This window comes from Diabrotica virgifera, chromosome 2 (assembly GCF_917563875.1).
Source record: "Diabrotica virgifera virgifera chromosome 2, PGI_DIABVI_V3a".
Classification (NCBI taxonomy): Eukaryota; Metazoa; Arthropoda; class Insecta; order Coleoptera; family Chrysomelidae; genus Diabrotica; species Diabrotica virgifera.
This window is the reverse complement of record NC_065444.1, coordinates 233,329,470-233,353,726: the sequence shown is the minus strand read 5'-3', so window position 1 is coordinate 233,353,726 and position 24,257 is coordinate 233,329,470. Positions and strand designations below refer to the sequence as shown.

Genomic DNA, 24,257 nt, shown 5'->3' with positions numbered 1-24,257 from the left:
TATTCGAAAACTGAATACATGAATTCATCTTGATTTATGTCAAGACATATTTGAGACATAACGATCAGTGCAGTGAATTGACTATAAATGTGCATAATAAATTAAAAATACGTATTTGAAAATTTAAAATCCTATTGGTTGGTTGCTTGAAGTGTGGCGGTTCAAGCCTTCTGTTTGGCTGAGGCCTCATGAGGTTTTTCGCTAGCCTTTTTGGGATTAACTGACAATTTTTTTTGATACTTTGGAAGTCTTCATATGAAGATCGCAATTAATGTATTCATTGGGCATGTACCACGGCGTATTTAGGGGCATAGGCGCAAAATTTCGCGGCAATGTGTTTTAAATGCATTAATTTTTTTTAATCCTCAGAAAGCTGATATGTATTTTTGAAAAATTTAAACAGCGGATGAACTATTGCCGTACATATTACCGAAGGCCGAAAGTCCTTTAAAACTTTTAAAATGTTTATTTTAATTACGGCGGTGAAAAAAAAGAGAAAGTTTAGTGCGATTTTTAATTTTTAATTTCAAATATCTTATTCAAAAATACGCTGTTTGGTTATTCTAAGGGCCTTTGGGCCCTTGGTAATAATGTAGTCTTTTATTCTGCGTTTAAATTGTTCAAAAGTACTCATTAGTTTTCTCATAATTCGAAAAAATGAATGCATTTGAAACACATTGTCGCGAAATTTTGTGCCTACGCTCTTTTAATATACAAATATAGTGAATTTGGCAGTGTTTAAATAAACCTAAAATATTTGAATTTAAGTCAATTAATTCTTGTGTTATTACTCTCGACTAATTTATTGTTTAGCAGCAGATTTCTTGATAAATCTTGTAATTATGTGTTCTATTTTTATTGTAATTAAATCTCGCCCTTTTAAAAACACTTAATAGGTCGCAACCCTTCCATGCGATACTCCACCGTAAATAGACGTGTCGATTCCCATATTAACTCAAAATTTCGAGCAGTATCGAGTTGATTTATCTACAAAATGTATTTTTCAGCCGACCATTGTCCGCTAAACTTGCTGTTGTATTGAAATTTTTGATCATTAGTAGCATTCGTTAGCACAGATTGTGTTGTATTGTTTGCTAATTAATTTGATTATTTGTCGGTTTTTCAGGATTCGAAAAAAATGGACGCCATGTCCGTGGAAATCGAACATTCGCTATCTTTGTCATACAATGCACTTATTCGAATATAATGTTATGACAAGACTCAAGACAGTGACAAGTAGAGATGTGTCCGACCCGCTATTTTGATATAGCAGTTCATTCTGCTACTGCTTTTAACGCTTTTACGATGATAATAAAATCAATCAGAGTTGTTTATTAAATAGTATTTATAGTGTATGTGAAAAATAATAATTGATTTAAGGCGTACAATTAATAAAAAGTTATTTATTGTTTATATATTATTTATGGAAAATCCAAGTATTTCAAGTCGTTCAAATAAAAGTATTATTTTATAAGAGTTTGTTCCGATAACCGTAAATAGGTACGAGTTTAGCTATAAAGTATAGTGCCCATGGTGGCATAAAATGTAGTAAATGCTAATGCTTTAAGTACGTACTACATTTTTGAAGATTTCACTACACTTAAAAAGCATTTGCATTTCTCCGTAGTATTTGCTACTATTTACCAGCCTACATAGAAGAATGTACTACGCTTTTGAAGTATGTGCTTGTTTAGTAGTATTTTGCTTCACTTTAAGTGAAGTTGGTGGGTGGACGTCTTCGGCGTAGGTATTTTTTTGTTACAATATGGCAGCATTTATGAATGTGTGTCATAGAAAAATTTACAAACTAAGAAGAAGATTCTTAATTTTTGGGGTCATTCTGTTATCAAATAAAATTTAATAATTTTGAAGAAGATTAACAAATAACAATTGTTCATTTTTATCCTCGCGTAACTCTTTTGTCGCTTCGGATCTGAGTCACTCATGTTTACTCATGTACAATTCTAATGATTTGGTACGTAAAATTGTGAATTTACAAATCACAAGCACATGGAAAACTAATTCCATCACGATTGGTGTAATGCAGACACGGCTGGCGCTACGCTTTGTAGTGATCATAGTAATAAATCATTTGATGTGATCATTTGATATGACCACAAACATATCTACAATCGACAAAAACTTCCAACAATCCAACATATAGTTTACTCCTTTAAACGAGAATAAAATTTAATGCGAAAATTATTGGTTTACCGATAGATTTTATAGATCATATTTTCACTATAAATTTAAAATTAATTTGAAAAATACAAAATTACAATATACAAAAATCATTAATACAAAAAATACAGAAAATCATTAATTTGATTTATGTAAAAAAGTACTTACTTCAATTGAGCTAACCGTCTATTTATTCGCTTTTCAGTAACACATTTCTTGTAACAACGTCCCATATTTTAATTTGCGCAAATAAAGAAATGAAGAAATAAATAAAGTCTTTATAAATTAATTGAGTAATACTAAACCTTATCTAAGCTTTCCATGGTAACAGGACATTATTAAAATAAGTTTACAACTTTTTTTCTTTTTCGATTATGTGTATAGTATATAAATAATGGTAACCACTGAATACATAATTAGTGAAAAAATAATCCTATCATTTATACAAGTAAAGGTTATCCAAGAACATTCAAAAACTGAACGAAACCGAAATAGCCATCTCTACTTTTCTAATGACAATGTCACTGTCAACCTAATGTTTACATCTGCAGTTTCCATACCAATGAGAATTTTACTACACGTAATTTGCCGTGTAAAGACAGAAAAAGTAGGGATAGCCGTAAAATATTTGCGAATTATGTACCCATAGCTTTAATACAGCGATCTATCTGTGAAAAAATCATTGATTTTACGTAAAAATCTTGTGGAGATATATTTGATGGTTCTAAAAGGTAGGTATACGAGAGGGCATATTTTTTGGGTGAATGTATTCCAGATTCAAAGAGAGATAGGAAAACCGAAAATATACCATATCGGTAGCGCATGAGTTCAGCTTGCTAGCTTGTCTAACAAAAAACTGAAAATTGGAACTTTAAAAATTTTGATTTTTCGACAATTACTCAAAATTTTTACCGACTAATTGCGCCAATAACTGCAATAACTGAACATTTGTAGGAGGATTCGAGTTGCATCCAACGGTGTTTATCTCATATCTCTAAAAATTCGATTCTTTTAATTTATAGACCTTACTAATGACATGAAATCCATTTGCTATGAAAGAAAAAGGGTTTTTCAAACTCATTTAGTTCAGACGTTATTGAGCTCCTAAATTTACTCAAATTTAGGACACTAAACTTGTAATTGGACAATCCGAGTTCATATCCCAGACATCTCAATATATTTTTTTTCAATCTATTTCGAATAGAAAAATATATAGTGTGCAAGTGTGCATTCGATGGACACAAAATAAATAAATTAAAAACAATATTGAGATTAGGGATGGCGGTTTTTGACAAAACACCGGTTTTTTTGCTTACGGTTTAACCTGGCGGTTATAACCGGCCAAAAAAAACCGGTTTTTGGAAAAACCGGTTTCCGTTTTTTAAATCCAATAGGTTACAATGTTACATCTACAATGCACTTTAGTTTGCGATACTCCACTCGACTCGATACTCGATATCAATATGATCAAAATTAGTACTATTGAAAGAACATCATTAGTAATATAAATAAAACACAATTTTTAATAAAACCATTTTATTCTATTAATTATTATATTTATTTATTATTTTATTATTATTATATATTTATTGATGGCCGGCGTAGCGAAGTGGTAGTGTGCTTGGCTCGCGTGCCGGTGGTCCGGAGTTCAAATCCTACCGTCGCCGGCAAGAACAACTAGACATTTTAAAAAATGTTTATAGGCCCCAGGTCGACTCAGCCTGAATAAAATGAGTACCTTGGGTAAAAGCAGGGGTAGTAATAGGCGGTTGAAGCGTAGCACTGGCCCTGTTACCTTCCTTGTATACCGTAGGTCCTAGATATAGCAGACTACCCTGCTATACTCCCAAAGCCACAGTGGTATAAAACGGGAGACTATTATTATTATATATTTATTGATTAGTATTAAATATAATATAGCGTAAGATTAATGGTCAGGACACATCGCAAGACAAAGAGACAACAGATGGACAAGGAAGATCTTAGAGTGGAGGCCAAGGGCGGACAAACGAAGTCGTGGAAGACCACCTACCAGATGGATCGACGATATTAAGAGAATAGCGACAAACTGGATTGCAGCTGCCCAGGACAGAGAAGGGTGGAGACATCTTGAGGAGGCCTATGTCCGACATTGGACAAATTTGGCTGTGTGATGATGATGATGATGAAGATTAATATATACATATTGCAATATACAATTTAACCCAACCATTTCAACTTATAAAAAATTTCCCAGGCTCTTTCAAATGGGAATTAAAAAAATAATATCAACATAAATATTTTACTTAAAAATAAATTCTTCTTCTTCTTCTTCTTCTTGTAATAGGACTATGTCCTGTTTCTTCTGTTACAGTCTTTGCTGCGATCCAGAGTTACAACTCTCGTACCATCGTTTTTTGGGTTTTCCTATGGGTCGCTTGGTGTTGGGCTTCTGTGTTTTCGCCCAATGCGCCATACGTTCAGGGTCCATCCGATCTACGTGGTCTCTCCACATGCGTCGTCGCGCTCTTGTCCATCTCACTACGTCTTGAACGCCTAGCTCTCTCAATGTGTCTTCGTTTCGTATTCTATCTCTGAGTGTGATACCTCTTATGGATCTTAGGGTTTTCATCTCTGTTGTTCTCATTATTTGTTTGGTCTTTGTTGTTTCGGCCCTTGTCTCAGCTGCGTATGTCAGTACGGGTCTAACACATGTCTTATAAATGCGGACTTTGTTTCGGTGCTCATATATTTATTCCGCCTGATTATATCCCTCAGGAAACCAGATATTCTCGCTGCTTTCGTTGCCTTTATAAAAATAAATTGGATAGTGCAATTTATCTTTTGTTTTTACTACCATAAAAAAAATTATCATGTATTTCTTTTAACACGTTTGTATATTTTTGTATAATAGGTACATTTTAACTCATTTAATACTTCCTGTATGGGTGTATCGTTTTGAAAATGTAAGGAAATCCTTGGAGATTCGTATTCGTAATCGGTAATTCGATATTCATAGTCAGAACATTATTTTTGGTAATCAGACAAAGTCATTCACCCACTTTCAATGTCAAGAGTCAAGTGTGAAAAAAATGTTTGCGTCTACTTCAACCAGATCACTTCTTATGTAAATATTATGATTAGAAATAACTTTTCAACGAGATATTATAATAAAACTTAATTGTTTCTGGCTGATGTGAATTTGAACTCTCAGTTTGCTTCTGTATTTATAAAATAAAATTTGAATTATTGTTTTGTTTGGAATAATTGCTTGAGAATAATAATTATTATTGGGATCCAAAATAATATCTAACCTAATCCTAATCACCGTAAAAACCTAATAACCGGTTGTTCCTTTAAAAAGAAAAAACCGGTTATAACCGAGACAAAAAAGAACTGGTAAAACCGGTTATTGCGAAGTAAAAAAACCGGTTTTAGGTTAAAATCGGTAGGTTTTTCTCATCCCTAATTGAGATCGATGGGAAATAAACTCGGATTGCCCGATCAAAAGTTTATCATCGTAAACACTAGACTCTTTCGGCGATAATGGTTAAGTGGTTTATAACGCTTTACGTTTAATCTAGAAACATTATATTAACGTTCATACATTTAACCCTGCTGTCCTGTTCGAGTCAACTACACAAATGTACTGTTCGGGTCAATATGACCCAACTATGGTTTACGCTCCTTAATCGAATTAAAATAAGGTAATGGTGATAAATAAAACTTTATTAACAAGAAATTAGGGTTAATTAAACAAACATTTTGTTGTTAATGTAAACTAAACCTTATTAACAAAAATAAAAGGTATTTTTTTCTTTCAAAGAAACCTAGTAACAAATATCTACAAAAATTTAATTCAGTTTACAACTGGGACAGTAATAAAAAGAATGGATTTTACAAATATGTTTATGATATATACAACATCATAATTAGTCTTGCTATCGTTTTTAGGACAAGTTTACAGCGTGCTCGTTTAGCTGGAGGATTTAGATTGTCCATAGACCGATTGTTCGTTGAGTAGCATTTCCATCTTGTCTACTTGTTTCTGCTCGTGTCCTTTTTACCAGTTCGTGAGAGACTTTAGTTATTGGTATATTTTTTCTGGAAATGATGACTGGTTTCATTAGTTTTTTCCCAATTCCTCAAGAAAAATTCGCTGTTTTGCCAGTGTATATTCCATTGGATATTTATGCCCATAACACGAACGCTTTGTAGGCAGAAATGTCCAGCAGATTATAAAAAACAATCATTGGCCGGAGATTTAGTTCTTCTCACATGTATACGTGCCAACAATCTAATCTAGAGTATCCACTGCTCCCTTATTTTAATTGTAATCTAAAATAATTTGGATCTTTTTCATTTGATGAAAGTGATGCAAGATGCATCGATTCATGATGCAAAGTACTCATAAGAACAACATTTTTATTATTTTTAGGAATATTATCAACAAGAGTGGTATCTTGAGTTAAGCAAAAAAGACGAGCTATGAACTTCTTTATTCGCGATTTTTGCTGAAAGCTCCAGTTTATTTTACTTATAGTCCCCGGCATTGTATCTACTTTGTTTTAGAAGAAATTGTGCTATTACACGCAATATTGTGGCCTTCCAAATCACTACTCAAGTCACACATCACACGGATTCCTCTATAGGTCTGAAATTTTAGAGCATAGGAAGTTTTACTGTTCATAATTACATAAAACGCAAACTTTTGTGCCATATTTCGCTGGCTTGCTTGGAATGTACCATTTGAAGGGAGAGCGGTCTCTTAAGGCAACTATGTAGTTGCTTATCGACGGTAATATTTTCATCAGGGTTAAAAAAATTTTCTACATTTTCAACCTATGTTTCCTAAATTTCACGTATTGCAGCAAATTTATCAAAACGTCTCCTATCCTGTCTAGTAGTTTTGTCATCAAAACGTATTACTTGCAAACTTTTTGTAAATATATCAAGCGAAATTGTTGATAGAAATATACTACGACCCGTTTCTTCATTTCACAAACTTTTAGTTGATTCACCATGGGACTTATAAACTCGAGCTAAAAATAAAAGACCAATGTTTGCTTGGAAACCAAATTTATTTATGTCTTTCCAGTTGGTTCCAAAGACATGCTGTCCGTCAATATTGGTCATATTTATAATTTGATTTGCAACATCGTCCAGCTATACTACAGTTTATTTTACAAGTTCTGGCTTGCAGAAACCTGTTTTTTTTACAGACGTATCCGGCTGACAAACACACAGGTAGTGCCAATATAGAATACTGCCAACTAAACACACATACACAGGTAATGTTTAACGGTTTAATTAGGCGGGTCATATTGACCCGAACGTACCCTAGGTAACAATTTCATTTTTATCAAAAAAATCAGGAAGTTGATGGTTTATCTCATATGCAATTGAAAGACCTCATATTAGGTAATACAGTCATGAAACACCAAATCGTTACGCCGCGTAATGATTTGTAAAATAAGAAATAAATTATTTTTTGGGTCAAATAGAACCGAACAGGACAGCAGGGTTAATTTATAAAAAACTCCTAAAAAATGTAATACAAGAATAAAAAAAATGTGTTTGTAGGTTATACGTCCGTTAGAAGTTATGCGTCTATTATACGATTTCAACGAAATGAATATATTTTAAACAGTTTAATGTTATTTCATTTAAATATTAAACAAATTTTAATAAACACTACTTTCCAAAAAAAGTTATTAAAACAATACCAAAAATTAAAAAAGAAAGGCATGGCAACAACGTGATATATTCCTAAGCGGCCAACGATCCAAAATGTAACCACGCTAAACTCTGCTTGACTGCAGTTATCGGGTGACAACCGTTTAAGTCAGCGTGCTATGGCCGTAAAATTGATACCAAAATGAATTATTTTGACATATTATAAAAATAATATTAAGATTGCATTTTAATCTGCTTTTCATTATATTTAACCTACCGTTACTCGCGCCAAGTTTTTGTGATCGAATACTCGCGCACGGTGCAGAAGACCGGGTCCAAAAATATGGGTCAGCAATATTAAAAACAATATTTTTTTTGCAAAATTGTGTGCAATTATATTATTTAATGAATATATGATCATATAATTTTGTAGATATGCGTTTGTGTCAACATTATATTATTTTAATAAAAAGTAAATTTGTTCATTATCATTTTCATACGTTTCTTCGTCAGTCGATAGTTCCTCAAATAATTTTAATAATATTTTCTTCTCCTTCTCGTAATCCTATGTATATATAAATAAACAAATATATAAACATTACAAATAAGAAAAAGATCTTAAATTACCTTACTAATTAATTGATTGGTTGACTTACCTGTTAAGGAAGGACAATCATAATTGTCCTATCTTACATTTCGAACATTTGTACTAATTGTAGTGGCATTTTCTGGCCGCTGATCACAGTTTAAAGAAGAAGAATAAGAAAAAAGAAGATATTAGGCTTCTTGACACGTGACGTGGGCACATCACTGTTTTTTTTTTTTTTTTTATTTTGATCGCACAAAAACGGGTGGGTTCGAAAGAATCAAAGGGAGGGAGCGTACAAATGTTCGAAATGTAAGATAGGACAATTATGATTGTCCTTCCTTAACAGGTAAGTCAACCAATCAATTAATTGTCCTTCACATTACATTTCGAACATTTGTACTAATTGTAGGCTGTTGAAAGATTAAGCAATATTGTGCGATAATTAAACAAAACTACATTGCAATCCAAAAATCGATACTTTACATTTTTTTTTTATTAGGAACTTTACAAAAAAAGAGAGAATATATTAGAACAATTAAGAGTAATGTTTTTAAATAATAAGAAAATTACTGTTCTTATGTAATAATAATAATATAAACATATAATTACAAATGTATAACAAACAATAAACAAACGCAGAAGCATATATGGACTAAACAGACAATATAGTTTTTGCAAAGAGTCCGTAATCTTTTGCTAGAGGTTTATTATAAAAAATATTAAATACTTGAGAATTTTCTGTCCATCCCGCCGTCTCTCTAATAGTTTCTATACTTATTTAATCTAGCCCTAGCTCCTGCTGACGTAGATGCTTGTCTAACACTATACCCTTTAAAAATATTGGTGTCTATGTTACATAATTTTAAAACATCTTTTAGCCATCTACTCAAAGTCTGCGTAGATGCTGCTTTATATGGTTTTTTTATTGTTATAAACAACTTGTCCTCTGATTGAAGATGAATATTTTTAGAAATCTCTAAATAGTGACATAAAGTCGATGCTACACACAACTGTAGTTTTTCTTTAAAATAGGGAAATCTTAAAATAGGTTGATTTCTATTTTTCGAAGAAGTCTTTATCCTATCTGGTATCAAAATCGCAATTTTATCTTGATCCATGAAAATATTTTGAATTTTTATTAGAGATAGGGATTGCAACCTGTGAGCTGTAGTCAGAGCAATCAACATTACAAGTTTGCAAGTAAGTTCTTTCAAAGAAAGACCTGTGGGAGGAAATAATGTTTCTAAATAAAATAATACTGGTTGAGGGTCCCAAGTAAATTGATATTTGGGCAATGAAGGTTTGAGATTATATATACCTTTGTAAAAATTTTTAAACATGTTTTTATGATTTTCTGGTATATCTATTATCAATGCCAATGCAGCTCTATGAATGTTTATAGAGCTATATGTATAATCCTGATCTACGATATATTTAATAAAATTAATAATATTTGATAATTCATAAGCAAAAGGGTCCATATTTTTTCTATACTATACCTCCACCATCTCTTGAAAACTGTATCATGTAAATTTAGTGTTTTTGTTGTAATAGATGCAATCACAATTGCGATGGAATGCTCGGGAATACCTTTTCTTAAAAAATCTTGCCTGACAAACATGCGATAGTCAGAGTAAGATGTTGGTGTCTCGGATATGAAAGCCTAAAAGGGTTCAAAATTCAATTTTTATCAGGTCCTAAAATTATCTTTTTGCCTGATATCAGTTTATTAAAGGTTGGTTACCAAATCTGATTTGCCCATTCTGCTACTACCACAATTCCTACTGCTTTGTCACATATGATTTTTTCTAAAACTCTTGGAATAATAGCAAAAGGTGGAGTGGAAAAGCATAAAATTTTAATCCATGCCAATCTATAGTGAAGGCATCAACTTTCTCCGATTCGGGGTCAGGTTTTCAAGATACATACCTTGCACATTTTTTGTTAAGATATGTGGCAAACAAATCGATTTCTGGAATATGAAGCTGCTTAAAAATTATATTAACACAATTATCACTTAAAGAATACTCTGTTCCTATATTCAAAGATCTTGACTCTGAATCAGCAATAATATTTTCTTTTGTACTGATATAAGATGCAAGTATTTTAAATTTCTATTTTCACAGTATTGCCAAATTTCTCTGCAAATGTTGTTAAGATTAGAGTATTACACACTCCCCATCTTGTTAATAAAAGATACAGCTGTTGTGTTATCTATTCTTAGCAAAATATTACAATTCCTATATTCCTTGGAAAAGGGTTTCAAGTCATTATATGCTGTCAATAACTCAAGAACATTTATATGTAGTTCTCGCTGTTCATAACTCCAAAGACCATGAGTTTTATTATTATTACCGCATGCTCCCCATGCTAAAATAGATGCATCACAAAATATTTCAAGTACATCATTAGATTCTTTTATATTTTTTTTCACTAATTGGTATGTTATGTACCTAACCACCAATTGAAATCGTTTTACAAGTATTTAGGTATGGTCATTTTTGTGTTAAAACTATTAGTTTTAGAAAGAGCAAGCCACTTTTCTTTTTCTAAATTTTTTAAGTATAATGTTCCATATTTAACTGAAGGACAAACTGCTACCAACTGACCTATTAAAGCTGCAAATGATCTTATCATACATGTACTTTTATTTTTGATGGTCTGAATACTATTAATTATTTTTTCTTTTTTGTCAGCAGGAGAAAAATATATCATTTTATTAGAATCAAACGTAAAACCAAGAAAAGTTATAATTTGTGTGGGTGAAAGTATACTTTTTCTTTATTTATAGTAAATCCCAGGCGGAAAAACATAGAACAAGTTTCAACAATATTTTCTTTAAATTTCAAATATGATTTTGAAATCAGTAAAGTGTCATCTAAAAAAAATGACAGAAGTAAAGCCTCTTGTTTTTAGATTGTTTAAGGCTGGTTTTAAGGTTTTCGTAAATATAAAAGGCGAGATATTCAAACCAAATGGTAAGCAGTTGAAATGATATAGAATATTTTTGTACTCAAATTTTAAATATATTTTTTTTTAATTTTCATGAAGAGGAATAGAAAAATAGGCATCTTGTAAATCTACTTTTGCCATAAAACAACCCTTGAAAATGAGCTTGAGAACTGACCTATAGTCTTCCAACTTAAAATGTGGGGCTTTTATAAAGCAATTTAACTGTTTTAAATTTAAAACAAATTTATGACTTTCGTCCTTTTTGGGCACTAGAAAATATGAAGAAAAGAATTGCTCTCTTGTATGTGAAGAAGGAGAAATAGCTCCCTTATCAAGTAATTGCTTTATAGCTAAATCATACGACTCATTTTGGTCTATGAAAAACTTTTGGTGCTCTCTCTTGAGACGGTGTTGTTTTAAATAAAATATTAAAACCTTGGACCCAACTTAAAACTTTGATGTCTGAAGTAATCTTTTTCCGGCTTTTAAAATAATTAGCCACATTTCCTGCTGATTTTTTATTTAACTTTAGTATGACCTCCTGGTTGTTCTGGTTGGGTTTTGGTGCTGTTGTCTGCTCGACTGTTTGTATCTCGATGTTGGTTGAGGATGATTTGGGTACTGGCTTTGTCGAAATCTTGGTCTGTTTGAGGCTGGATTGAAGTTTAAACTCTGCTGATTGAAGTTGTTAGATTCTGGAAGAACTCTTGTTGTATGCTGAGTGGTAAAAACAGCTTGGCGTTGTGGCGTGGTCTTTGGATAAAAAGTGGCTTTTTGTGGCTTCATTATAGAGCTGACTTGAAAAGCTGCCGATCTTGTATCTTTGCTTTCTTTCAATATTTCAATCAAATTCTCCCCAAATAAATATTTATCTATAGGTTGCTCGTCTAATAATTTTTTAAATTTTAAATATAATGAAGAACTGAGCAAAAATCTTCTGTGCAAGGACATCTTATAAAACACTTCTATATTGAGGTTTATGGAATTGGCAATTGTTTCCATATTCCTTTTTTTTTTTTTTTTTTTTTTTTTTTCGTTTAATCCTAATTCGACCTCTTTATAAAGGGACATAATACTTGCAGCTAAAATTGTTTGCATAGTTTGCAAGTTTTATCTTCCCTAATTTTATTTTTATCTTTTATGGCAGATAAAACCTCAGAATTCAACTGAGGTGGGCAAAGTCTTTCGCAGTTTGTAGCAGGTAAGAATTTTTCTGTAAGTTTACCCACAATACTTTTGTCTAAGCCTGTGGAAAGAGAATAGTTTAGCCTTTTTGCTACATCTGGCAACATTTCAGAAGCATTAAGGTTAGTTTTTAATGGGTCTTCCCCATTTAAGTTAATCATATTTAGATAAATAGATTCTTTCTGTGTAGGTACCTCTCCAATGAAAAAATCTTCTGTTTGTTGTTGCGACTCCTCAATAAGTACTGCTGGTTGTAGATCTTCACTTGCCCCAAAATCTTCAATTATGCTCAAATTGCATTGGATCTCATTGTCTGTATTATTTAGTGAAACTGACGGGCTATGCACCTCCACAATGGTTTCTGTAATATTATTTTTAATATTTTGACAAAACCAAACAAAAATTTAGTGTAAGTAAACTTGTTACGCTTGAAAAGTGAAATCAAGGTAAAATGTACAAAAAAAATATTTAAATAAATATTATGTATTGTATTTTAAATTTCTGGGCTACTATAAAATAGAGCCTAAGAAATAGGAGCATCTCAAATAAATCATAAAGATTTTCTGGGCTATTAAAACATACCCGCTCCCCTAGTATTATTGTTTGAAGACAAGCCAAACACAAATTTTGTGTAAGTAACTTGCTATTCTTGTGATGTAAATTCGAAGTAAAATATGTAAAATTAGTTAAATAAAAATATATTCCATTCTATACTTCTGGGCTAATATAAAGTGCCTCTGAGAAATAGAAGCAGGTCACATAATCATAAAGATTTTCTGGGCAACTTAAAAGTACCCTCTGATTTATTGTTATATCCTTAATTATTTAGTCTGTATTACTTTGGACTACCTCAAGGCACCCTTATTGAGACAATATAATTTTTCTTTGCAAAATGTGACGTTTTTGCATGTCATTTATGTTAACCCATTTTCTACGAAATAAAAATTAATAGGAAAACCAATGCAGTCCGGCAACATAGTGCCTGTTTTTTATTCGAACAGGAAGATGGCGAAAAAACAGGTACTACGGCAACAGAAAAATATATTGATAACAACAAAATAAAAGTCTCCATGTTTGAAGTTGATTAAAATTGTCACTTTGTAAATAATTAATAAATATAGCTCTATTTATTCACGCTAAATTTAATTTAACTACCATAAGAAAATCAAAAAAAATATCATATAAATACCTTTTCATCCATTTTCTCTCTCAACTTTACCAATTTCTGTTGCAACTCTTGATATTTCCGCCGCTTTCGGGATAAACAATCACTCTTTGATGACCTTTTTGGCATTTTAAACGCTTTTTAACAATTTTTATAAAATTATTTCGAACACGCGTGTGATCAGCCGCGCACAGAAAAAAAACAGTGATGTGCCCACGTCACGTGTCAAGAAGCCTAATATCTTCTTTTTTCTTATTCTTCTTCTTTAAACTGTGATCAGCGGCCAGAAAATGCCACTACAATTAGTACAAATGTTCGAAATGTAATGTGAAGGACAATTAAAACTATTTAAACACAAAAAGTTGTGCAGAAATATTCACACCCGGTGTACCGCACCATGTTGCCTAATAATAAAAGTACAATACTCTTTTTATACTGCACGTGGACTCCTCACACAGTTGACTGATGACTGAAGGGTATCTTTCTTCTTATTTACGTGCCATCTCCGCGACGAAGGTTGGCAATCGTCATTGCTATTCTCACTTTCGACACTACAGCCCGAAATAGTTCAGTTGAGCTGCATCCAAACCATTCTCTGAGATTTCTCAGCCAGGATATTTTTCTCCTACCTATGATGCGCCTTCCTTGAATCTTTCCCTACATAAGGGTATATGCAGCAGCATTTCAAAATCTCCACTACAATCAGAGTTATAGGAAGTTATTTAGAGGGCCCGTCTCATACACCGTGTGCGAGTAACGGAGGGTTAAATATTAATACATATAGATAGATAGATCTTTATTTAAATAGAAAAACCTAATATACAGGGTGCAACAAAAATGCAGGTCATAAATTAAATCACATATTCTGGGACCAAAAATAGTTCGAATGAACCTTACTTACCTTAGTACAAATATGCACATAAAAAAGTTATAGCCCTTTGAAGTTACAAAATGAAAATCGATTTTTTCGAATATATCGAAAAATATTAGAGATTTTTTATTGAAAATGAACATATGGCATTCTTGTGGCAGGAGCATCTTAAAGAAAAATTATAGTGAAATTCGTGCTCTCCATAAAAATTTTATGGGGGTTTTGCTTCCTTAAACCCCCCAAACATTTTTGTACGTTCCAATTAAATTATTATTGTGGTACCATTAGTTAAACTCAATATTTTTAAAACTTTTTTGGCTCTTAGTATTTTTTCGATAAGGCAGTTTTTATCGAGTTGCGGCTTCTTTTTTAATATGTTTACATACAAATTTTATGGGGGTTTTTTCTTTTAAACCCCCCAAATGTTTGTGTACGCTCCAATTAAACTATTACTGTGATACCATTAGTTAAACAAAATGTTTTTAAAATTTTTTGCCTCTTTGTATTTTTTCGAGAAGGCACCTTTTATCGAGATATGGCTTCTTTTTTCATACGGTTCAAAATATACCTAAAAATGTAAATCATACATAAATTTTCATATTATTACTATTATACCAAGTCTCCATAATCGTACTTAACCATATACAAATATGGATTTGACAAATATTCAAAATATCTCGATAAAAACTGACTTTTCGAAAAAGTACTAAGAGCCAAAAAAGTTTTAAAAGCAATGTGTTTAAGTAGTGGTACTACAATAATAATTTAATTGGAACGTACACAAAAGTTTGGCGGGGGTTTAAAAGAACTAAACCCCCATAAAATTTTTATAGGGTGTCCAAATTACACTATAATTTTTTCTTAAGATGCTACTGTCATAAGAATGCCATATGTCCATTTTCAATAAAAAATCTTTAATAGTTTTCGATATATTGGAAAAAATCGATTTTCATTTTGTAACTTCAAAGGGTTGTACCTTTTTTGATATGCACATTTGTACTAAGGTAAGTTAGGTTCAATCAAACTATTTTTGGTCCCAGAATATGTGATTAAATTTATGACCTGTATTTTCATTACACCCTGTATATACCATATAAAAAGTACATTATACATTTTCGATAGGTATGTTGTTTTAAGCAACAGTTTGAAACTATTGAGGCTAGTACCTACATTTTTTGGACATCTTGGGTATTAAAGCACCTTATGTAACGCACAGCTGAATGTGGCTGAATTTTTATGTTTCTGCGTCACAGTGTTGCCATGCTGTTTTCTATATATTTCTTTCATAATTTCAATCAATGTTAAATGTACCTACAAGAATAATAGAATAATAACGTTTACTTCTCCGTCATTATACTAGGTAAAATGACAAATGAAGTGTCAAATGAAAGCCTATAATCCAAGGATAGTAATAAATGTGAGAAATTAGACCTAGATTGTCTCAGTAGTTAAGGGTCACTTCACAGCAGTTTGAAAACACTCTTGGGACGCTCGGTGTGGTATGATGCGGGGGTGGTACGTGTGGTATGATGCGGGGGTTGTTTGTGATAGGGGGGGGTGGTACGGGTTTGGTTGTGATACGGGGTGGTATGGGGTTTGATAGGGGTTTGTGGTACGTGTGGTACGGGGTTGATAGGGGGTTGTGATACGGGTTTTGTATGATACGGGAGGGTAGCATGATTTGTGTGAGAAGGGTGTGGTTGATAAGGGGGGGTTGTAGTGACGGATCGATGGGGCCAGGTGTATTAAAGAAATATGTTGAGGCTGGGGGGGTACTTTTGTGCGGGTGGAAGGGAATGGTTGTGCGTTAAGAGTCGTGTATGTATGTAGGGTTTTGTAGGAGTTGGGTTAATGGAACAAGAACTGGCCATGCTACAACGGTAGTAAAATAGTGGCTTGGTAAGAAATGTTATGTATTATTAGCACAAAAATCAAGACAAAGGAAATACAATGAACAACTTTAAGCACATCAAAATTATGAGGTTCTATTGTCAAACAAACAAAAAATACATGCATAGAATAATAAAATAATCATAATAATAATAAAATATAACTAAAATGTACCGAAAAATAACACACCTTTAAAAAAAAAGAATACAGCAAGCGTTATGTATAAATCATCAATTGTGTAAAACAGTAAGTGTCGAATACAACAAAAAATTGAACAAGAACTGTTCATGCTACAACGGTAGTAAAATAGCGACTGGGTAAGAAATGTTATGTAATATTAGCACAAAAATCAAGACAAAGGAAATACAATGAACAACTTTAATCACATCAAAATTATGAGGTTCTAGTGTCAAACAAACAAAAAATACATGCATAGAATAATAAAATAATCATAATAATAATAAAATATATCTAAAATGTACCGAAAAATAACACACCTTTAAAAAAAACAGAATACAGCAAGCGTTATGTATTTATACATAACGCTTGCTCATCAATTATATAACTCATATCTCATCAATTGTGTAAAACAGCAAGTGTCGAATACAGCAAAAAATGTGGGCAAAAACAAACGACACATCAATGTGATAACCATAGACTAATAAAATAGACATAATAAAAAATATGCGTAAATATAACTAAAAACATACCTTAAAAAGCAGAATGCAGCAAAAAACGTTTGATGATAAAAACAAGTAACACCAAAAAACATATTGGAAGTGAACGGAGTAAAAAACGAGAAAACTACCGATATGTGTTAAGCATTTACTTGTAATTGTAAAAACAGTTGTCGAAAAAACATTATGCACTACAGACGCGGACCGGAATGTGTGGACGTCTAACTCTACGCTCTACGACGACGACGGCACGAATGACGATAGAAAAATGTTTTTGTAAAAATCGGTACAGAAAAACAGGACACATAAGAAAAACAAGTGATAAACAACGAAACACTGATAACCCTTCAACGAAAGTTCTTGGCGAGAAAATACAAAAACTGTCGAGCACACGGTTGTTATCAGCAGTAGCGGTTTTCGCCAAAACCACTAAACGCAAGAATCGAGAATAATAAGATTGAAAAATATTACACTTAATTTTGATTAAAAATATTGGATAAAAATATCTAGGAATGTATATGAATATTTTTTACAATAAAAAGTCCCGCTAGATTTACCCCCTCAAAAATAGTAGCAAAAAAAAAGGTAATTAATTGCTGAGCAATAGGTCTGCCAATAGATCGAATAATATGTTTGTGACTGATAAAATCAATCGACTCGATGGTTTTGACAAACACAAATATGTTTTGCATATGGCCCCTGATATTCTTATTATTATTGACTAGCAAAAACCAATATTGACCAATAGGTCCTTTGACAAAACAAAAATATGTTTACGACAAACAACCCAAAAAGACCCTGAAAACCTGTATAAAAGGGGTGTGCTTGTACGAAATGCTTCACATCACAAGTTCTAGTGTCGTAGTGACTATTTGGTAAGTACTCTCTTTTATTATTGTGAATTGTACCATGTATTTATTAGTGTTACCCGTATATTCAATTTGTCCATAAAAATAACCATGCTAATAGTGTGTAGACTTATGAAGTAGTAGGCTAAAACAAACGTTATTACAGATACAGTCCTATATCATAGAACACGCCACAAGTACCCGCATCTCTCTCTCCTAGTGCTCGTGAAAAAGACAGAAGGATCTGGAACAAAACACCCCAGCAACTTCTTACCCTGTGGTTCAAAAGCTGTGAGTGTTACAGAACGTCAAACATTTCTCCACTTGTGTGAAAGGCTGCAAATCACAAGTTCTAGTGACTATTTGGTAAGTACTCTCATTTATTATTGTGTATTGTACCATGTATTTATTAGTGCTACCCATATATTCAATTGTCCATAAAAAATAAACATGCTAATAGGGTGTAGACTTATGAATTAGTAGGCTAACACAAGCGTTATTACAGATACAGTCCTACGTACAACAAAAGTGCATCGCGCCTAGTTCTCATGACAACATCAGAAGGACCAGGCAAAAACAACCCAGGCAGCCATCTCCATTCCTAGTTTCTCTCTTGGTCCAGCGACTGCTGTGAGTGTTACAGAACGTCAAACATTTCTCCACTTGTGTGAAAGGCTGCAAATCACAAGTTCTAGTGACTATTTGGTAAGTACTCTCATTTATTATAGTGTATTGTACCATGTATTTATTAGTGCTACCCATATATTCAATTGTCCATAAAAAATAAACATGCTAATAGGGTGTAGACTTATGAATTAGTAGGCTAACACAAGCGTTATTACAGATACAGTCCTACGTACGACAAAAGTGCATCGCGCCTAGTTCTCGTGACAACATCAGAAGGAGCAGGCAAAAGCAACCCAGGCAGCCATGTCCATTCCTAGTTTCTCTCTTGGACCAGCGGCTGTGTACTGCAGAACACAACCAAGCAAAACCCACAGTATCTTCAAAGGAAACAAAGGACAGATAAAGTAAGTACTCAAGAGTATGTTTTTAAACTATTTTTTATTAAAATATTAACGTAACAGCCACATAAGTACAACATCTTTATTCCGATCTATATAAAGATAGACATTTACACCCTTAACAGTTCCTAAAGCCGTTGAGTGTCTGGGCTTTGAGCAGTCCCCGAAGCCGTACTGAACAACAATAGGTAGCGTCTACAATAAAAAAAATACGCCAAAAACACTCTCTTAACCAAAAGTCTAGGCGTTAGCTGTTTTATAAAAAATGTCATGCTCTATGTATTATCTTAGATATGTTTTCTTTGTAGTTTTATTAAAAAAAAACGTCCAGACATTTTTCGTTCGTCTTCTTCTTCTTCTTCGGAGGCTCCGTAGCCTGTCGGTGGTGGTATCTGAATGTTTCAGAGTCATCTGTTAGCGTGTCTCTGATGGCGTCTGTTACCCTGTGCTAGCCTCTGTTAGCGTGTCTCTGATGGCGTCTGTTACCCTGTGCTAGCCTCTGTTAGCGTGTCTCTGATGGCGTCTGTTACCCTGTGCTAGCCTCTGTTAGCGTGTCTTTGATGGCGTCTGTTACCCTGTGCTAGCCTCTGTTAGCGTGTCTCTGATGGCGTCTGTTACCCTGTGCTAGCCTCTGTTAGCGTGTCTCTGATGGCGTCTGTTACCCTGTGCTAGCCTCTGTTAGCGTGTCTCTGATGGCGTCTGTTACCCTGTGATAGCCTCTGTTAGCTTGTCTCTGATGGCTTCTGTTACCCTTTGCTAGCCTCTGTTAGCGTGTCTCTGATGGCGTCTGTTACCCTGTGCTAGCCTCTGTTAGCGTGTCTCTGATTGCTTCTGTTACCCTGTGCTAGCCTCTGTTAGCATGTCTCTGATGGCATCTGTGTAAACTGAAATATTTGTACAACTTTGCTTTCAACGTTCTAATAACTCTTTCACAAATGCAGCCTTTTTAATCGTGTAGGTGCTGTAATGATTAATTTCGTGTTTTTTCATTAAATTTTGAAATTTTTTGTTGTAAAATTCGGCTCCCTGATCGGATTGTAGGTTCTTCGGCACTCGTCGAGTATGGGCGAGAATATCCGAAAATGTCCGAGTAATTTCCTCACCGGTTTTAGTCTTTAGAGGGTGTGTCCAAACAAACTTTGAAAAAACCAGTTTTCCGTATGCTTCTCGCCCAAGATCGAAACTTCTCTTCATTTCATGAGTCTGGCTATTCCCTGCTAATCGTAATGTCATGTCCCAGGGATTTATGTTAGCTACCTTCTTTTTGTTTTCATGCTGCTATATTTTTGCAACGTATCTCTTTTCTTGTTTATGTTTATTTTTTACGCTGCTTATTATGACAGAAGCATCTATCGAAAAGACATCATGCTATTTAGCACCTGATACCCCAGTTTCTCTGCAGGTTTTTGTGTAAGCCTAATTTGTGTTCATGCTGCTATATTTTTGCAACGTATCTCTGGTTGTTTTATGTTTTATTTTTTTACGCTGCATATTATGACAGAAGCATCTATCGAAACGGCTTCATGCTATTTAGCACCTGCTACCCCAGTTTCTCTGCAGGTTGTTGTGTAAGCCTAAATTTCTGCATTCTCTTTACGAAGATGTTCATGGTTGGGGCTTAACAATGTTTCGAATTCTTTTACATGATATTCAGAATTCTTCGTCTTCTTCTTCGTCTTTATGTACTATACTCGCTACATCAGTATATTATAGTTAAGTGTTTCTTACCTGTTCCCAGGGAGACAACCAACTCCTAGCTCGAGCTACCGCGTCTTTCTCAATGTGTTCTACAAAAAAAACATATTTAAAACATTGTTTATTTATTGCGGTTTTCGTGTTTCTTACCCATTTTTGCACAACCACTTTAGTCGTAGTATAGAATACAAATAAAAAACCTATAATGTTACAAATGCTTATCAATATATGATACGACGTATCCCTTTTTATAGATGGATCAGCTATGCATACTGCACAAAGTTGTTTATGTGAAGGTGTGCTTATTCTGTGGTAAACCCTTTGTCAAAGTGGAGCAGCATCTCAAACAACACCTCACATGCCCTAGATGCAAAAAAACATATAAGACTGTTAAAGGAAGATTGAATCATGTATGTAAACATGTAAACATTAACCTGCCTTTAGCAACAGTAAGCAAGTGCAATGCCACGGTTAAAAAACGAGATCAAGCTATGTAAAAGGGTGATAAAAGGTGATTCTGGCTCACTTTTTTCCCACGGTGAGCGGGAGTCGGCCCTATTTACCTACTGAGCGCATGCGCAGAACAATAAAATTTCACCCTCACACTCTTACTAAAAAGAATTATAACTTCAATAAGAGGACAAAAACAACCACACATAGACATTGCCGAAATGGCTTTACAGCATATCTTCTTTGCTAATCATCCGATTTTGACGTATGGGGTGTCAAATGAAAGCGGTTGCTACACAGAAGCCAACTGTCAATTCTTCTTCTGTCAACGTTCAATATTAAATGTCAATTCTTCTTCTTCTTCGTTTCCGTATAGTGTCAAACAGAACGTGACGTGCCATTTACGTGACGTAAATGACGTGAATGACGTAAATAACGTGACAGTAACTGACAGTACTCAACAGAGCGTGACAGTGCTGAACAGAACGTGATGTAAATCACGTGACAGAACGTGACAGAACCTAACAGAACGTAACGTAAAATAATATTCACCCATTATTACCCAAATGTATACCTCATTTTAACTACAATTATAACAAAGTACATTCCTCATTAATAACCCGGCTAAAACTTAACCATGGCCTTTTTCCAGAGCATCTACATAGGATTGGAATCTATGAAACTCCCTTCTGTCCGTGTAACTATGAGTTCATCGGGGATCTGAACCATGTATTCTTGGATTGTCTTAATCATAGGGATCAGACTCAAAACTTATATTTAGGTTTAATTAACCTTAACATTAGCCTTCCAGTTAGCATCAGCAATCTTTTATCTTATTCTGACAAATCTATATTTAGTATCTTAATCAAGTTTATAAATGATTCTAAGATAAAAATTTAAACATATATATAACAAAATTCTGTGGCAAAAAGACGCTTTGTCTAATGCCATCTCTTTCTCTCCACACACACACACACATACTGGAGCAACTGCTGTGCCTGCTTTGACTGTTATTCGATGAATGAAAACTTGTTGTGTTATCGAGTGTGGTAGTGATGAATATGGTGGGAGGTAATCAAGAATTTTAAGTGTTTCCATATAAAAATTAATATAAGTTGGTAGACAGCGTTTATAGTACTTGTTATATCGGTATTATGTTGGTAGTACTGATACTTTCATGTATCTCTCGTAGCATAAGTAGGGAAAAATATATCCAAGTTCAATAAATGTCTTAAATGCAGCATTTTTACATTGATTCTTATGGAAGAACAAGCACAAATTCACACATTTCAGGGGCCTTTTAAGCTACCATTTAGTTTTCCGTCCGACTAGATATATTCTATGGGTGTTCTACATAGACAACATGTGTTTCTGGGTAAATGAGAACATTCTCGACAAAATGTCGCGTGTCGACATGGCAGAGTAACCGTGTTAATTTCCTTAAGTAAACAGATTTTACAAATAAGACGCTGATCTATCATCTTGTTTGCAACTGTTGCATGTAGTACGCTTGTGTCTGCTACAACATTTGTTTCTTGTTCCTCGTTCATGTATACATCAACTATTACACAGTATTTGCTGCTTATCGTTCGATAAAGAGGCCCTGTGTATATAATGCCGTTCTCGGCAGATCTGATATCGTTTTGAACACGCAGAGGAGCACGTTCGCCTGGTTTGTTCTTAAAAGTGGCTATTCTAACACTATTTAAAGAAATATCCTTATTCGTTAAAAAGTATAATTCCTCATCTTCATAAAAATAACCAAACTCAGCGTGTTGTTCAACTGAGGTACACCGATACGGAAAAGTGTCTAACCGTGTTTGGACATCCCGTAATCTTTGAGCTTGTTTATATGCAGCAAGAAAACAACAATCGTCTTTATGTTTATCTAAAGGTATGTCACCTACCAGCCAATTATTAACAACTACACCGCACGCAGCGCACAAGACTTTATCGTTTACCCCCGTATAAGAATAGCCACATACAGCTAGTACTATTGGTTTTATAGGGTGGGTTGGTATCCACTCATCAAAAGACTTCAAACGCTCGATGAGTACTGGATATAACAGATGTGTTGTGACCATTTTTCTAAAAATAACGAAAAACACTAGGTAATACAATAAGGCTGTAGCGTTAATACAACAGTATATGTATATGTTACATTGTTGTTAAGAATTACCTTTTTGATGTAACCACGCATGACAGCACACAAGACTTTTATTGCATATGAAGGATACAGAATACGATAGTACGATACACATCTTTTCAAATTTTTTTGATTACTCAACCACTACCATACACCGTCATTACTAACGGCAGTACCTGCGACGTACAGACGTACAGACATTCAGATGCCATCAGAGACATGCTAACAGAAGACACAGACGTACATATGGTACCTGAGAGCGTTCATTGCACAAATTTCTACCTTTTATCACCCTTTTACATAGCTTGATCTTGTTTTTTAACCGTGGCCTTGCACTTGCTTACTGTTGCTAAAGGCAGATTAATGTTTACATGTTTACATACATGATTCAATCTTCCTTTAACAGTCTTATATGTTTTTTTGCATCTAGGGCATGTGAGGTGTTGTTTGAGATGCTGCTCCACTTTGACAAAGGGTTTACCACAGAATAAGCACACCTTCACATAAACAACTTTGTGCAGTGTGCATAGCTGATCCATCTATAAAAAGGGATACGTCGTATCATATATTGATAAGCATTTGTAACATTATAGGTTTTTTATTTGTATTCTATACTACGACTAAAGTGGTTGTGCAAAAATGGGTAAGAAACACGAAAACCGCAATAAATAAACAATGTTTTAAATATGTTTTTTTTGTAGAACACATTGAGAAAGACGCGGTAGCTCGAGCTAGGAGTTGGTTGTCTCCCTGGGAACAGGTAAGAAACACTTAACTATAATATACTGATGTAGCGAGTATAGTACATAAAGACGAAGAAGAAGACGAAGAATTCTGAATATCATGTAAAAGAATTCGAAACATTGTTAAGCCCCAACCATGAACATCTTTGTAAAGAGAATGCAGAAATTTAGGCTTACACAACAAC

At 33.7% G+C, this 24,257-nt stretch overlaps 1 protein-coding gene across 1 annotated transcript; it reads right to left on the bottom strand.

The window, feature by feature from the left end:
- Nucleotides 1–22,511: 22,511 nt before the first annotated feature.
- LOC126880944 (baculoviral IAP repeat-containing protein 2-like) lies at nucleotides 22,512–23,332 on the bottom strand. Its single transcript, XM_050645020.1, has one exon. The coding sequence runs from the start codon at nucleotides 23,265–23,267 to the stop codon at nucleotides 22,512–22,514; it is 756 nt and encodes a 251-aa protein (XP_050500977.1). The 5' UTR covers nucleotides 23,268–23,332.
- Nucleotides 23,333–24,257: the final 925 nt, after the last annotated feature.